This window comes from Ceratosolen solmsi, unplaced genomic scaffold (assembly GCF_000503995.2).
Source record: "Ceratosolen solmsi marchali unplaced genomic scaffold, CerSol_1.0 scaffold63, whole genome shotgun sequence".
NCBI lineage: Eukaryota > Metazoa > Arthropoda > Insecta > Hymenoptera > Agaonidae > Ceratosolen > Ceratosolen solmsi.
Genome location: NW_011948437.1, coordinates 116183 through 132342, shown reverse-complemented (window position 1 = coordinate 132342; position 16160 = coordinate 116183). Strand labels below are relative to the sequence as shown.

Sequence of the window (16160 nt, the reverse complement as noted above, 5' to 3'; positions counted from 1 at the left end):
AAAAAAAAAATAAATAAAATAAAACACGCACAGTGTACATTGAATCGTGAATGCGTGGGATGGACGAATCTGGTCATCCGATCTACTTGTTTGCCATTCCAATTTGGGCGAATGATGATTCAAATGCAAAGTACGGACGTTTGAAAGGACGCGATTGACGCGTTTTTTGTAAAAAATATTTGTGACATTGCAAGTTTGAATTTTAGATGCGATTCAACATGCAGCGCACGTCTTGGTACAGCAATGCACCGAGAGAGTAAAAAACTTTGCTGAAATTTTAATGGCAGAAACTTTGTAAAAAAAAAATGAAATAGTTTTTATTTTGGTTAATTTTCGAGCTTTCTAAAGTAGAGTTAACAAAATTTTGTTTTAAACAAAAGTCTAATAAAACGAACCGCTGAATAATCAAACTCCTAAGTACCAAACGGTAACATAAACCGCAAAATTTTTACTTATAAAATTATAATAAAGCATTTACAAGGTTCGACAAAAAGGACGATTATGCATGTACATTATTAATTAATATTACATCTTGCAACCGGAGTCAGAGGTGGACGCATTCTATACTCCGCCAAGTAGTAACTGAAAGAGAGAGAGAGGGAGCAGAGAGAGAGAGAGTGAGAGAGAGTGAGAGAGAGTGAGAGAGAGTGAGTGAGAGAGTGAGTGAGAGAGGGACTCTTCTCTATTTCTCGGCTCTTTACCTAATCGGGACGAAATCTCGCTGTCCTCGAGGATCTGGACCCGCACATCCTGGATTCGCCGCACCCTCGGTGTAGCCTCGGTCTCGTTGAGATTCTCAAGTGCTTTTTTCTTATGTACAAATATTTGATCAAATTACTCATTATAAAATATTAATGCTGAAATTTATGACAAATACGGTTTAAAAATTAAATAAAAAAATTAAATACGAGGATAAATTCAGTATTATTTAAAAAGTCTAAAATTAAACTCGAAAGTAGTCTAGTTGTTTAGGAATAAAATTTATTTGCTATTTCAATTATTTAAGTTATTGCATTCACCGAGGTCAGTTAAGAAACGAGAATTCAAACACTCGAATTGATGTTAAAAAATTATTTTTTTTTTTTTTTTTTTTAATAATAATAATTGTATTTTTTTAATGATTCAGTAAATCGATACAAATTATTATTATAATATCAATATGTTCTTGAGCATTTGTCCTATTGAATTTGAAATTTAATCGTACAATTGCATTTTTAATGAGCGTAGTAAATAATGTTTACTTTCTTTACTTAGATCCTGGCAACATTTGACTTTAAAATTTTATTTCAATTACAAATTATTCTTAATAATGATACAAAATTACTTTACATTGCGTACTTACAAAATTTAAATAACTCATATCCCTAGTTTGAATATATGCAATAATTTTAGATTTTAGTTGATTGCTAAATTGACAATTAAATAAATAAAAATAAACGCTACTTATGAATAAATTCTGTTTTTAATAAACCGCGACAGTTATGAAATCAATTTTAAAAAATGTCATCAAATCATTATCATCGAATGCAGTAAGGTAGTGTTAAATGTTAAATTGATTTTATTGTCAATTTATATATATGTATTAATAAAAGCAGAGCGTAGATAATGTAATTACTTGATTCACCATCACTAGACACAAACGCAAACGTACGTTTAACCAGTCCTTTCTATAGAGAAAATTTTCTTGCTGTTACTGTAATATCTGTACTTCCTATGTTTCGTGCTATATTGTCATAGAAACGATTGAATATATATTGGATGATGTATTGAACAAACTAAAGGACTTAGTTAGTATCCATTCGATACTTATACCATACTGCATAGAAAATGTCGACATCCCGTCCAGTAACATCTCGTCCTGTAACATCTCGTAAATGCAAATCAGCCGTTTACATTTGGGATCGACGTACTTTTCAACAACATCGGCTGAAAGTAAGAACATTATCCTTCAGTCTTATATTTCACTGGCACTACCAAGTACATATTAATTTATAATTAGTCTTGGATACTTCACTAGTGCTCAATACTCAATGCTAGTGCTTTTTACACTCTCTATGACGAGCTACTCAATATTAGTATTATATGTTTATATATTCAATATCGCGGATATAGATAAATTATAAATCTGTCGTATATATGCGTTCGTTTGGAAAAATTCTATTTAAATGAAACAAATTGAGTGAATTGGTTTGCAAGTAATTTTTTTATCGATAATGCTGAAATTAAGAAAAATTAAATAATCGTTAATTATTTAATTATAAAAATGAATTTCATTGCAAATAACAAGCAGTGGATGAACGCAGATTTCATGGCTGAGCTAACCAATAGAATAAATCATTGACAGGTACGTGAAGCGAAAGCGACGGTGAACATGAAAACGCCTGAACGTAGGCCACACATTTTGTACAAAGCCAAACGATTGCAATTTGAACGAGATCGACAAGAACAAATAGCTCGTGACAATTTCATTTTGTACAAGAGACTCACAGACATCATGAGTGGAAAACTACGGCGCAAGTATCCCATTACTCAGCAAAAATCTAATTGCATAAAACTTCGATGAATTGTATGTATCGATGATGTATCGATGAATGATACTTTGGATAATTCGTAAAGCTCATTTCTTTATATATTCACGTACATGTGTATTAATCATAATAATTTTGATATATTTTCTAATTTTATAATCGTTGAAACACGAATGAAAACAAAATACTAGAATTATTAAACTTATGGCATTATCGTATGGTAAAGTGTATAATATAAAATACCTTAAAATTTCTTCGAATGTTCTACGGTCCATTGGAATATTGATAATAAATCCTAAAAATACATTAAAAACTTGTTACCTATTAAAAAGACAGAGAGAAAAAAAACGAAAAATCTAACATAATCGTGTGATTTAAATTATTCTAAAATAATCTTTTGTCAAAATTTATAGACACTAAAGAAGTACAATAACGAACATATAAAGTTTATTAATACGAAATTTGAAAAAATTAATTTCTACTTTATTCAGTAATGTTACGCAAGAACATTTTTATCAGTTACTTCAAATAGAAATATAAAACATGTAATATATGCATCTTTCTTTAGAGTATTCAGACTGACTTTTTCTTATTTGTATGAAAAAAAAAAAAAAAAAAAAAAAAATCCTTGTCTTTTGATAATAAGTTATATATTCATTCAACGGAATATTTATTTTATAATCAAATATCCTGTGTACTTCTTAAGTTAAGTGTTAATTTTAATTTTCATTATTTATTTATTGCCCAGGATAACATTTATAAATATATTATTAAATCGACTGAATTAAACTAAATTATCAGATTAAAAATTAAGTTCATTTATATCGCTTATAATATACGATCCGTTATCATTATGATTAAACTACCATATAAATTATGCATATGATAAAAGTCTTTTATAACTTTTATACTTAAAGAAAGTTCAACATAAATCTTTCTAATATATACATATATATATATATATATATATATATTTCTGCCTAGGCGTTCATTAAGTAATTAACACATTGAAATTAATAAATTATATTTAATTATATTATCAGAATAAAATTTATAAACCTATAAATATATATATATATATATATATATATATATATACTTCAAACTATAATTATTAAATACATTTTGTACGAAAAAGTTTACGAAATCTAAATTCTAAAATTTACAAATTAAATTTTACAATTTACAAATACAACGTAGTCGTATGTAGTTTATTTAATGTATTATGTATTCACTGTTTAGATAAATAAATTTATCGTAAATATTTCAGTATTTTTATTATTTTTTCATTTTTTACTATTGTTTCATAATATAATGTACGACCATGTATTCATAAGTAACAAATAATTCTTTGAAATTTATTAAATTATTCTCTAAAATATTCTATTTAATACGAAATTGAAGAGCTTCTCTTATACAATTTTATAATCAAATTTCAGTCCCATTTTTTTTAATATTATACTTTATGTCTAAAATAATTATGTATACATTCAAATAAATATAAGGAAGAAAAATTTTTTAATTCATTTTATTTTTGTTATTTTCACTAATACTTATCATTGTGTTTATCTATATATATATATATATATATATAGAACAATAAAGAGAAATTTTATGAAAGTCTTATTTTATACAGCAGTTTCTAGAAGATTTAGAACTCGTAATTACATTAATGTATATAACTATGGTTTCTCTCATTTTATGGATCATTTCATCTTAATTTATATATGAAAACTTAACTTTTGAATCTCCTTTCATATTATCAAATTCTATATTTCAATTTTTCTTTCCTAGTTAATCAATTACATTAATTTATTAATCGATAGTTAAAGACTTTTAATTTTTCGTTTGAAATAGCTGCTATAGTATTTATTAAAAGATACATCATATATTTTCATATAAATTATTAATATAAATTTATTGTTCAATTTACATTATAAATTTAAAATTCGCTTACGTATTAAAACATTGTTTTTCTCTACATATTTATTGATATATTTTAAAGTGGGATATAAAAGTTAATCTTATGACGAAGCAATAATTTAATGAATGATTGCTAAATTAAAGACAATGAAATGTTCGCTTATCTAATTACATTCATTAATACTTTTTTTTTTATAATAACCGAATGAGCTTTGCCTTATAAAATGCATTCAATAGGATAAAGTGACTAAACTGCAGATCTGAACATTTATAATGATGGTTCCTTATAAATTTGTTTGACTGTTTTATCATTTTAGAGACATAATCTTTTTGGTAAAATTATAGTTTTATATTAATATTATTATAACAATTATTTGAAAAAAAAAACAAGATATTATACAATGAAGAATTAACTATTTTTAATCCTGAGCTTGTGAGCAAATTTCAAAATTTTTATGCTTTAAATTGATACATAATCATCACCTTTTTCTTTTTAACTTATATCGTCACTTCAATATAATTTTCGTCGACTATTTTGCAAATAAATTACACGAACCCATATTAATAGAATGTTTGAAAGTTTAAAATTGACATTGCGAATCAACAACGATAAAATTTACATGTTCATTTATTCGTTGCTATAATTAGAAATAGTAAACAATATAGTTCTCTCTATATATAAAGCATTTGTCAAAAAAAAAAAAAAAAAAAAAAAAAGAAAAAAAGAAAGAAAACACGAGTGCCTAAATTCGTTTTAATTATCAGAACACTCATACAGTCATAATATTTGTGAGATAAGCAGATCGCGTAAAAATGGCACTACGTTGATAATCTCCCTAACTTGCAGTTAAGAATTTCGTTGTCGTTATCATCATCATCATCATCATCATCATCATCATCATCATCATCATCATCATAATCATCATTATTATCCTAAAAAACATTATTAATGGTAGCAATGATAATATTGTTAGATACAACACATACGCGTAAATGTACGTAATAATTTTTTTATAAGTTTACTTCGTTTATATGTGTATGTAGTACACGTGCGTGGCCGTTTGCATGTTTAATTTCTTTTACATGTGCATTGAACGAATGATTTATTTACACGACTCTATTTTATTATTTTACATTAAAATCCTTAATCTGCGCCATAGAATTATTTTGCCCGTTTATTTTTAATATTCACATTTAATGAACGATAATAGAAATTCATCTAAATGTAATGACATTTATTCATAAATTATAAGATAATATTTATTTTACGTTTAGTTTATAATTGAAATGAGTAAATATTTTCTACTAAAGCAGAAGTCTTTACAATGCATATAAAGTTTGGGGAGAAAAATATGAAGTAACGGTTCATGAAATATTTTATGTAATTGCAACACGTCTTGATAAAAAATTCGTCGACAAATTCGTTTGGATCGTAGCTACGTTTTTAAAGATCCTTACCTCGCTGTAGTATAAATATATCACAGCTTCTTTAGATAAAATTTCAAATTCAAATAAATACACAGTAGTTTAAAAGAATCCCGAGCTATAACAGTTATGATTTAATCGATTAACGGCAGTATATTTGCAGGCAGTCCAACGTGTAAGTTTCAACGCGTTATATTTGTCTCACATTAGCTGTGTTTTATTACATTTGTGTCCACAATGAAAGATCAATCGCGAAAGGTCGGCGATTACATTTAGTGAGCTCATTATAGCGGGCAAAAATATATTCGAGTAATAAATTGAAAATGACAATGTAAACAGAAGTAAAAGATAACGGATCGATTGTGCGGTGCGGTAATGGAGGAGGGGGTGTCGCGGTAAAGCTAGATGCTGCGAAATTGTCAAAAATATTACAGCCTCGCGATGAACGACATGACGTATGCAAAATAAGCAGGCCTCTCGAGCCACGAAACATTGCCTCGACGGTGTATGAGCGTTAGAGGGGAGGGGGGCGAAGATGAAGAAAAAAAAGCCAAAGGTCTGCAATGTGGACGTGGCTACGGCCTCGAGCACCGGAGGAGAGTCGTGACGGAACAATCGACAAAGCTAGCGAAGAGGAGGATGAGGCAGCTGGCCCGGGGCCCGGCTTAAGCTTACTACGGCTCTGGGGCCCCGCGATACTAGAGAGCTCGACGTTAGCTTCCCGCTATCGCTCAGACGCTCGTCGACATGACCGAGGAGAGCAGCACCCACCTCTGCGAGCTCACGACCGAGCAGAAAGAATTCGCGGCTGCGTACCTTAACGAAACCGAGGCACTGAGGCTGCGGCGCATCCAGGATGTGCGAACTTGGATCCTCGAGGACAGCGGGATCTCGTCCCGATTAGGTGAAGAGCCGCTAAATAAAGAGTTTCTCTCTCTCTCTCTCTCTCTCTCTCTCTCTCTATCTATCTATCTATCTATCTATCTATCTATCTATCTATCTATCTATCTATCCGTCTCTCTTCCTCTATCTCTTTCTCCGTGTAACCATTTGGCGGAGCTGCGGGTCGAGGATGATTTCTCACTGGGTGCTGTAGAACGTGGCCGCCCCTGACTCCGACTGCGAGATCCGACCAAGACCGCGAAGGTCTCGACGAAGATCGTAGTCCCGAATCTTATCACGGTCAGCTGTGCGACGTGCGGTGCTTATGTACCAGACTCAATGATTCCCGGTCGGAGAAGGGAGCTACTCCCACGAGAGCATCCTCGACGGCGCGCTTTATCGCATTATCGATTATATGACATAAATATGATGATGAAGCGTGTTAGTAAGTGGCGACGATTACGAGCGGACTGATTAGGCCGGGAGGGGGAGGGGGTAGGACGTTAGAGGGCCGCCGATAAACAAACTTTTGCTTCGCGCGCCAACAGATGACTTTTTCATACTGCGCTTCCTGCGGGGCTGCAAGTTCGACATCGAGAAGACGAAGCGGAAGCTGATGAGCTACTATGTGCAGAGATCCCTGTCGCCCGAGTGGTTCACTAACCGAGACCCCTTCCTTCCAGAGATACAGGAGCTGCTGAATCTGGGGTAAGAGCTGTTTTACAGTGAAATTGACGCTTCGATGATTCGATAAGGCGGCTTTTTACGCGCTAAGGACTCATTCAGGCGCATCGACGCTAGCTAATCGCTCGTTAAAAAAGAAAAGTAGCCTTTAATTTTCCGTGGGCACTCCGATTACGATAATAATACACGTGCCCATTGTATTCATAAATATATATATATATATACATAAATATATATGTGTGCGTGCGTGCGTGCGTGCGTGCGTATATATATATATAAGCCCGCACTCCTGGTATTCGTATCATGTTTTGTATTGTTAGATTTTGTATTTTATGCTATTGGCAATGTGCGGGCAAGCACAAAATAAATAACGCATTTGATTTTTTAACGCAGAGTCTTTTTGCCCTTGAGAAAGGTGGACGAGGAGGGCAGAATGGTCATTATTATTCGCACGTGTGTGCACGATCCCAGAAGACACAAGATCGCCGACGTTTTCAAGGTGGGCACGACTTCCTTTAATCAACTTTTCACGTTATTTTAAACTTTTTATAGTACGATCGACTACGTCGTATCATGGTATGATTGGACTCGGTGCCGCAATAATAATATACGTATTCTTTAATATTCAGTGTAAAGTGTAAATGTAAATCCAGTATCATAGTCGTAGAGTAATTTGTTAATCGGTCGTGAATGAAATGAAAGTAATGCTATAACGGCGGCGTCAGGATTACGTTTTGAAATTAATATCTGCACATTAAGTTGTGATATCGACGCTTTTGCTATTATAACGCCAAGTTTTATTGCGAGTCGAAGCAGTATTTAACGTTAACGTACGAAACGAATATTCGAAAAGCTAACGCATTCAATGCGATGTACATTACGATATGCGTTACTTGGGTACATAGGTCCGTGGATATTTTTAATTACGATGCTTCACAATAATCATGAAATATATCGGGCCCACAACACTTTCAATACATCGAGACGAAATATTATCCAAAGTCATTTCATAAGGATGAAAATTCAATTTTATATATAAATTAAAGATTCTTTGCTCAATTTGCCTCCTCGAATTTTCATATTTATTTGAGGTTGTCTTTCAGTTAATAGTAATCAATATATTACGAGTATAATTTGATATATTTCCTTCGCTAAGGTCATTTAAGAAAGCCCGCAATTTCACGGTCGAGTTCATTCGGATCGTCGGAATGGTAAAACAAAAAAAAAAAAAACAAAAAAAAATAACAAAAAAACAATCCTTAATTATCAATAAATGACTGGTTAAAGATATCCTATTAATTGACTCTAATTAATTCACTCTACTCGCTTATTATTAGATAGATTTTATAGAAGAGACAATTTATAGGATTCCGCGAGCATTATAGTATGTAAAAAATTTGATTAAAAATAGTCGATAAATTTTTACTCCTGCCAAACATTGAAAATAACAACAACGACGACGACGACGACGACGACGACGACGACGACGACAACAACAACAAAAAAAACAAAACAAAAAATCAGACAAACTAGTTTTAGATCACATTTCGAAAATTAGGATATACAAACAATATACAATGATAATCTAGTATTGAAATAGGAGAATATTAATGAATTAATTTGTTTTCGTTTTGCCTTGAAACGAATATTTGAAAGAATTATTTGAAAGTAATTTAGTGACAGTGTTAAAATTTTTATAATTATCATTATTTTTGGAAGTTTTGTATAAAATACATTGAGCCAGGAACATATTGAAAGAATACTACATACGCTACTGTATTCGTATATACTAGTCTTATAAAAATGTATACATTGTATAAGTAGCGTATGGAAAAAAATTTATCGTAAAACTCAGAACAATAGCGATGTATAAAGAAACACTTGCACACAAGAGAGCTCAAACAAATACAAATAATTAATTTGAAATGGATTATTAATAAGATTAATGCATAATCACAATGTAATACTTGTTTCTCCGTTCGTTAGTTTCTTAGTTGCAATTTAAAGATAATATGTGACAGAATTACAATTACACTAATAATGAGTGCAGAGTAACAAATAAATTATCTTACAATTATTTTACAATTATCTTGTAACAATTATTGTAGAATGAGTGAAATATTAAAAAAAAAAAAAAAAAATAAAAAAAAAATATATATATATATATATATATATATTTACAATTGATATTTTCATTGTTAAAACTCTTATTTGATTCTGCTCTTATTGTTCTTCATGCATTAATTTTTCTGATAACATAAGATCGGAGTTTTATAAATAAACATTTATCATAATCTTATCTATAACATATAGCATTTTGTAATTACCTTATTTGTAATAATTTTAATAATTATCATATATTAGCATCCGTTGATTTTTTATAATTTCAGTCAATCATGCATATTAAAGATTGAATAAATTTCTTATATCGAGATTGCTTTTTAAAAAAAATCGTGAAACATTAAATGAAAAGTATGTCCATTTATTTATTTGTTTAATAAATTTTTTCATAATTAATATCTTTATATCAAATGAAAATGCAATGGATAATTTATAAAAAGAATTTGAAATATTTTGAACATGCTTTCGTGACTTTGTGAATTAAGTGTCAATAGTTCATTGATAATATTTACAAATAATGAAATTTTCGAATTTTATATTGATACGATTAAATTTAATCGATATAATGAAGTGTCAGAATTTGTAAAATAACTCGACTGATTAAAATAACTAATGTACAATGTAAAATAACAATGTATTGTTATAAGCGTAATATATATATATATATATATATATATATATATATTGTTTTTTGTACAAAAACTGCATTGACATTGTTCAAAAATTAATAGTGACATAAACTTATGTGATGAATGATCAATTAATTACTTTAGACATTAAATAACGTAACAGCCGTTTTACATGAAAATATTTTTTTTATCACAATAAACATACCATTTTGCTGCCATAATTTCTGACAAAAGACACTGAACCTTTAATTCGCGTAGATACTAATGTCTAAATAAAATAGCTGAAAGTCTATCGGTTTTCCTCGCCAAACACCCTGGTAAGAAAAAAGTAAAACATGACTCAGATTATTAAGGGAAGATAATATAATTGGGCACACAGACCTCGATAGGAAAGACCTTGTTACCTTCTTACGTTTAAGGTGCCGCATAACGAGACAATTGTCCTGGATATTTTCAGACTGGGATGATGGTGTTGGACCTGGCGGCTCGCGAACATATAGCCTCCTCTCTCTATGGAATTGTATCCGTACACGACATGACGGGAGTCCAGTTGAGCCATGCCCTCCAGATGACCCCGGGGGTTGTTAAAAAACTCGTGCACACCTGGCAAGGTTATCCTAATAGAATCCGCTCTCTCGAGTACATCAACGCGCCAGCGCACGTCAACATCGTCCTTAATATTTTTAAGCGCTTCATGAGCAAGAAGCTCAGACAGAGGATGCACGTGCACCGAGGTGACGACAAGGCCCTTCTTAAGAAGCTTTCGTCGAGTATCCTACCTAGTGAACTTGGCGGCACCGAGGAAGACTACGACACACTCAAACGTACGACATCACACTGTTTATCCCTATCTTTCTCGTGACGAAACCCTGACACTCTTTACGGGATTACATCGATTGTTTATACGACTCGATACAAAATTGCTTTTGCATTACTTCGCTACTCGTTGGCCGTTCTTGGGATTAAAAGTGAAATTAACTCTCACGTTATATCGAAAGCCGCTCGCTCGTTAAACAAAGTACGCGTTTATCGATCGGTTGAGACGCATTAGCAGATCCTCGTTGATTCAATGGTAATATCGACTGATCGAAAATTCCAACGACCTTCTCTCGTCGATGATGATATTATCTAGGAGAAGCGATAAATTAATTGTTCCAATATGTTTTACGTATTTACAGATGAATAAGAAAGAAAAGAAAAATAATAATTTTTTTTTTTTTTTTTTTTTTAATACATCGCTTTAAAATAAATCGTTAGGTTTTACGTTGAATTATAAAGTTTTACTCGTTTTTCTACAACGAATAATCGATTAAACTTCTTTTCATCGCTTCTATGTAGCTATTTATATATGCTAATATAGCGTTAAATTTTAAAGAATGTGAATTAAAATAATAAAATTAATATCAAATGCAAATTTAGATTAGAAAAAATTGTATGCTCGAAAATTACGATAGACTTTTAAATAATTTTCATTCAATAGTAATTTCGATCATATATATATATATATATATAATACATACGTACGTAACGTACCTTTATAAACATTACAATTTCGTGCTTCTTATCAATATCTGATGATCTTATTTGAAAGACTGCAATTTTAATAGTAGCTTGCTCTAATTTATATTGCATTTACATTTATATAATTAATTAAGCGGCGGTCTAAAGAGAAGTATCTTTTGAATTTGTTGCGGGGTGGGGTGGCAGGGGTGGGGTGGGGAGCCAATAGTTTTCTTACATATATAGCATTTCTAATAGTAAATATTAGTGCAGATTCTTTTGTCAATAAGATATATTATTTTGTTTGCTTTTCGAGGTTTGTATCAATATGATTACCGAAAATAATATAAAAAATCTGAATATTCGCAGGATATTGGAAACAGGAGGTAGAAACGCATAAGCAATGGTTTATTGATGATGAACAGTATAAGCTCAAGAATAAATCAAATGAATAAAATATATATTTGAGAGGTTCGCTCTGATCGCAGTGTAAGGGAAGTTTCACGCATACCGTTAACGATCTTCTTTTTCTTCGAAGTACTTATCTACTTGAGAAAAGTTCTTTATTTATGTCTGTAGAAACGCATTAATGCACTAATGGAATCGTCGATTGTGTATTTTATAATAAAGTTTTATAAAGTATAATAAAAATTTTAATTTAATGATGAATAATATAAAAATCGTTTTTTATTATTAAAGAGACGAAAATATTGTGACACGGAAATAAATAATGTTTAAAACGTCATTATTGGATTTTCAAGATTGTTATTATTACAAGTTAAATAATAAAACATACACTTAAGTCATGGGCAAGTAGAATCGTCCTATAGCTAACCATTTAACATCTAAAAACAGCTTATAAAAAAAGATACTAATTACAAGTTCACCTTTGTCCCAGCACGAGTTTACAAACATCCTTGGGATCGGTCTTACTCGTGCCGCAAAAATAAGCTACGAATGAATTGATGATCGATTCAATCTTGAAAATTCATCTCTCCTCTTCAACTTAATTTTTTTCTTCTTGTTCTCTCGGCAAGAGATAACAACAAATGATCATAAATGTTAACGATTACAAAACATCAATAGAATCACTATTTCGTTGCTTACAGCTTCAATGTATAATAATCGTATTCCTTTTTCTATTTTTTTTTGCTCTCTTTTTTGTTTTGTTTTGTTTTGTTTTGTTTTTGTTTTGTTTTTGTTTTTTTTCTTCTTCTTTTGTTTAATGATGCAATGTACGCATGCAAAAAAATCTATAAGTATTTTATTTTATTTTTTTCAATAACAAAAACAACATTTTTATCTAAATAATATAAAAAAACAAGTTCAAAATAAAAATTCGTCATTTTTCCTACGTCATTACCTATCTATAGCGTATACGAATTTCATGAGATGTGAATCTTTCATTTTATCTTTTCCCCCTCTCCTTTCAATAAGCACGATATTATTGCAATTCTATTGCCTTTTGTATAAATTGCATATATTTATAATTATGTATAAAAATGTTGAAACGTTTCTTCCCTGCATTGATACATTTTCTTTTTCTTCGTCAGAAATATTTCAACCGGTATATTATACTTCATACGACACTATGAGCGACTTAAACGCCTTATTATGTTCAAAATATAACACAAATATCTATACTACCAATTCCATTTACATTTAAGATTAAGTCCTTGCCGTATTCCTTTGCTATTTTATTTACTCCTTTTTAAATAATAGAAAAAAGTGCGCAACGCAAAGCGCTATTATAATCAAGGACTAAGCATATGTTCAATAGTGAATTTCTAATTATCCCACAGTATAAAAATTTTCAAAAATTCCGTCGACTATAAAAAATGCTTACGTTGAAACTCTTAAATGCAAATTTGATCTTTTTCTTCGGAATGAATCGGAGTTTCAACTTTCGCTTAAATAACGCAATATAAATGTTAACGACATGATAAGCACGAAATAAATCAGACAAAAAACTTACGTATCGCTGTCTGCGTTAATATAAAAAAGAAAACAATTGGATTGAAATTATATAATATGCGGATCAGGGATATTTTCTATGTTAATTACACGTACGCACATTACTCTGTTTTATATATCATACAAATGCACAATCACAATTACATATACAATCACGCAAGCAAAGCAGGCACAAAAATTTACTCATACGTTTATTATAATTAGTTAATTTGTAATTCGACGCCAGGCGATTCGCTGATTTGGCGATGGATACACTTATTTTGGAAAAACATCCATTTGTCTGTTTTTTCAAATTAAAAACTCTATACGAATGTATTCGGTGTCCTTTCGTAAAAAATGCGTAAACCTTTTGCGAATAGGCCGAATAAGTATACTTACGTTTTGGTAATTTTTTTTTTTTTTTTTTTTTTTTTATCCAACTAATAGTTTGACAATGAAATTAACAAACGGAAATATGCTATAACAAATTATTTTGCCAAACCAGACGGGGGATAATATTTGCAGTTTGAACATTCAAATTTTATGTATTCTTCGTGTCATACATCCACGCACATACACCCAATCCAGCTACCCAGCCACTCATCCACCCACCCGCACGCGCGCGCGCGCGCGCGCACACACACACACACACACCGCATCTCGCTCCTTCTCTCTTACTGTATCCTCTCTTATTTATCTTCATTCTTTCACTCGCTCACTGACTCAGTCAATCGTTCTCTCTCTCTCTCTCTCTCTCTCTCTCTCTCTCTCTATCTCTCTATCTCCACTACATTTTCGATCTGCTTTTCTTGTTTTCTCTTCTTAACTCTAACAAAAATATTACAATAACGAAATTACTTAATAGTCTTTTTTCTATAGATTATAAAAAAAAGAAGAAAAAAGAAAATTCGATACACTGTACATATGATGAGAAGGGGACGCGATAGATGGCGCTTCAGTGGCTACTTCATTGTTTCCTGTTGCTATTTCATTGTTAAAATTGTATTGTTGTTTCGCTTATCCACGCTTGAACTTTAGTACGAGCATGCTTATCGTCAGAAAAACAATGATCCAGATGATGGTTGAGATGAAGCCGTTGTAAACGTCCGGTTCGTCGATATTCCAGCCTCGGGTGAGCATCGAACGAAGTGAGGTCGTCGCCATCGTCAAGGGTAAGCCTTGTGAAACGTATCGCAAAATTGTCGGCATCCCTTCCACTGGCCAAATTACACCTGCAACGACGTTCATTATCGTTTGAATATTTATTTGTAACAATCGAGAGGAATTCGTTCTGCTGGTGTATATTAATTTTATGCGTTAGATGACAATTTTCTACCATATGTCTCCCAATTAATCGAATGCATATTGCAATTTAATAAATTACAAGGTTAATTGATGATTAATATCGTACGATTTATATATAATAATCAATGCATTATTTCCTGGGTATAACAAAAAAAAAAAAAAAAAAAAAAAAAAAACATTAAATTATAATCTTAACGGAGCTTGATCAAACTTAATTAAACAATATTAAATCAACTCGGCTCTTTGAAACATAGTGCTCATCGAATTACAAAACTTATTTGTTCAATTGTGAATAATAACTTAAACGAGATGAATATTAAGAAATTTACCGCTAAGTAAGAGTGTTGGGTAGAAACTGCCTAGAGCCAGTTGAATGGCATTCCTTTCGAGTTCGCAAATCGCCGAAATTACGAAACCTGAAAAAATATAATTAAATACTGGTTAAATTGCCGTAAGAGACTGGATGAACGTAAACGTTTATACATTTTATTGGATGTAAAGTGATCACAAAAATATGACCTTCGTTTGTCTAATTAATTTTGACCTTACGATGTAACGACAGTTAGTTTAAAAAATAAATTTAAAAACAAAAATTTGAATTTGTCGTAGCGTTTATTGTCAAGTTACAAATTTTCATTGATAGATTAATAAAACGTAAAAAAAAAAAAAAAAAAAAAAAAAAAAAAAAAAAAATGACTATAGCATATTCCCATTGAAAATGAAAAAAGTAGAAAGGTGCACATAACATACCAAAGCACATGCCACATAAGCCTTGAAGTATCGTAAGGACGATGACCCAACCAATATCGCCTTTGCATTGAACACCAAAGACGAGGATCATAAAGATCAGCACGAGCGCCGTCTGCCCGCACATAACGACGAATTGTGTTACAACGTGAGAAAAGAGAATTTCACCGGGTGAAACGCCGGCTACCCAACTTCTGTCCAATAGACCTTCCATCCTCTCAATGATTAAGGCAGACGACGTCAGTGCCACCGCCAAGAAGAATACGATGCTGCAATCGTTTTAAATCGTTGATCATTTCTCTCACCACGAGAACGATAATTTTCAACTAATTGTTGAAAGGTTTTTCTTCAATTTTTTTTTATTTATTTATTTATTATTATTATTATTATTTTTTTTTTTTTAATTAACAATCAAGGCATCTAAAATGTCCCTAATAATACCTTCAACTTGTCTCAGTAATCA

The 16160-nt window shown here is 31.2% G+C and overlaps 3 protein-coding genes across 4 annotated transcripts in view; 2 read left to right on the top strand and 1 right to left on the bottom strand.

The window, feature by feature from the left end:
• The first annotated feature begins 1703 nt into the window (after window positions 1-1703).
• On the top strand, window positions 1704-2563 carry LOC105365263 (uncharacterized). The gene is made up of 2 exons (XM_011503378.1): window positions 1704-1932; window positions 2345-2563. The coding sequence occupies exons 1-2, from the start codon at window positions 1828-1830 to the stop codon at window positions 2561-2563; spliced, it is 324 nt and encodes a 107-aa protein (XP_011501680.1). The 5' UTR covers window positions 1704-1827.
• Window positions 2564-6563: 4000 nt separating this feature from the next.
• LOC105365175 (alpha-tocopherol transfer protein) lies at window positions 6564-12366 on the top strand. The gene is made up of 5 exons (XM_011503270.1): window positions 6564-6780; window positions 7307-7466; window positions 7836-7941; window positions 10650-11016; window positions 12062-12366. Exons 1-5 carry the CDS (start codon window positions 6624-6626, stop codon window positions 12145-12147), a joined length of 876 nt encoding a protein of 291 aa, XP_011501572.1. The 5' UTR covers window positions 6564-6623; the 3' UTR covers window positions 12148-12366.
• A 1908-nt stretch (window positions 12367-14274) lies between these two features.
• The window catches only part of snu (ABC-type transporter snustorr), a 79655-nt gene continuing 77769 nt past the window's right edge, over window positions 14275-16160 (bottom strand). For both annotated transcript variants that reach the window (XM_011503267.1, XM_011503268.1), the window contains exons 12-14: window positions 15701-15966; window positions 15280-15366; window positions 14275-14877 (exon numbers count right to left, since the gene is read on the bottom strand). In XM_011503267.1, coding sequence (XP_011501569.1) covers window positions 14663-14877; window positions 15280-15366; window positions 15701-15966 — 568 coding nt within the window. In that variant the 3' untranslated portion in view covers window positions 14275-14662. The remainder of the gene's footprint in view (window positions 14878-15279; window positions 15367-15700; window positions 15967-16160) is intronic.

Coding starts and splice junctions, on each gene's coding strand:
- LOC105365175 (XM_011503270.1), top strand. CDS start 6,624: ATGACCGAGGAGAGCAGCACCCACCTCTGCGAGCTCACGACCGAGCAG. Junction 7,942..10,649: donor AGATCGCCGACGTTTTCAAG/GTGGGCACGACT, acceptor GGATATTTTCAG/ACTGGGATGATGGTGTTGGA. Junction 11,017..12,061: donor AGACTACGACACACTCAAAC/GTACGACATCAC, acceptor GAATATTCGCAG/GATATTGGAAACAGGAGGTA.
- LOC105365263 (XM_011503378.1), top strand. CDS start 1,828: ATGTCGACATCCCGTCCAGTAACATCTCGTCCTGTAACATCTCGTAAA. Junction 1,933..2,344: donor TTCAACAACATCGGCTGAAA/GTAAGAACATTA, acceptor AATCATTGACAG/GTACGTGAAGCGAAAGCGAC.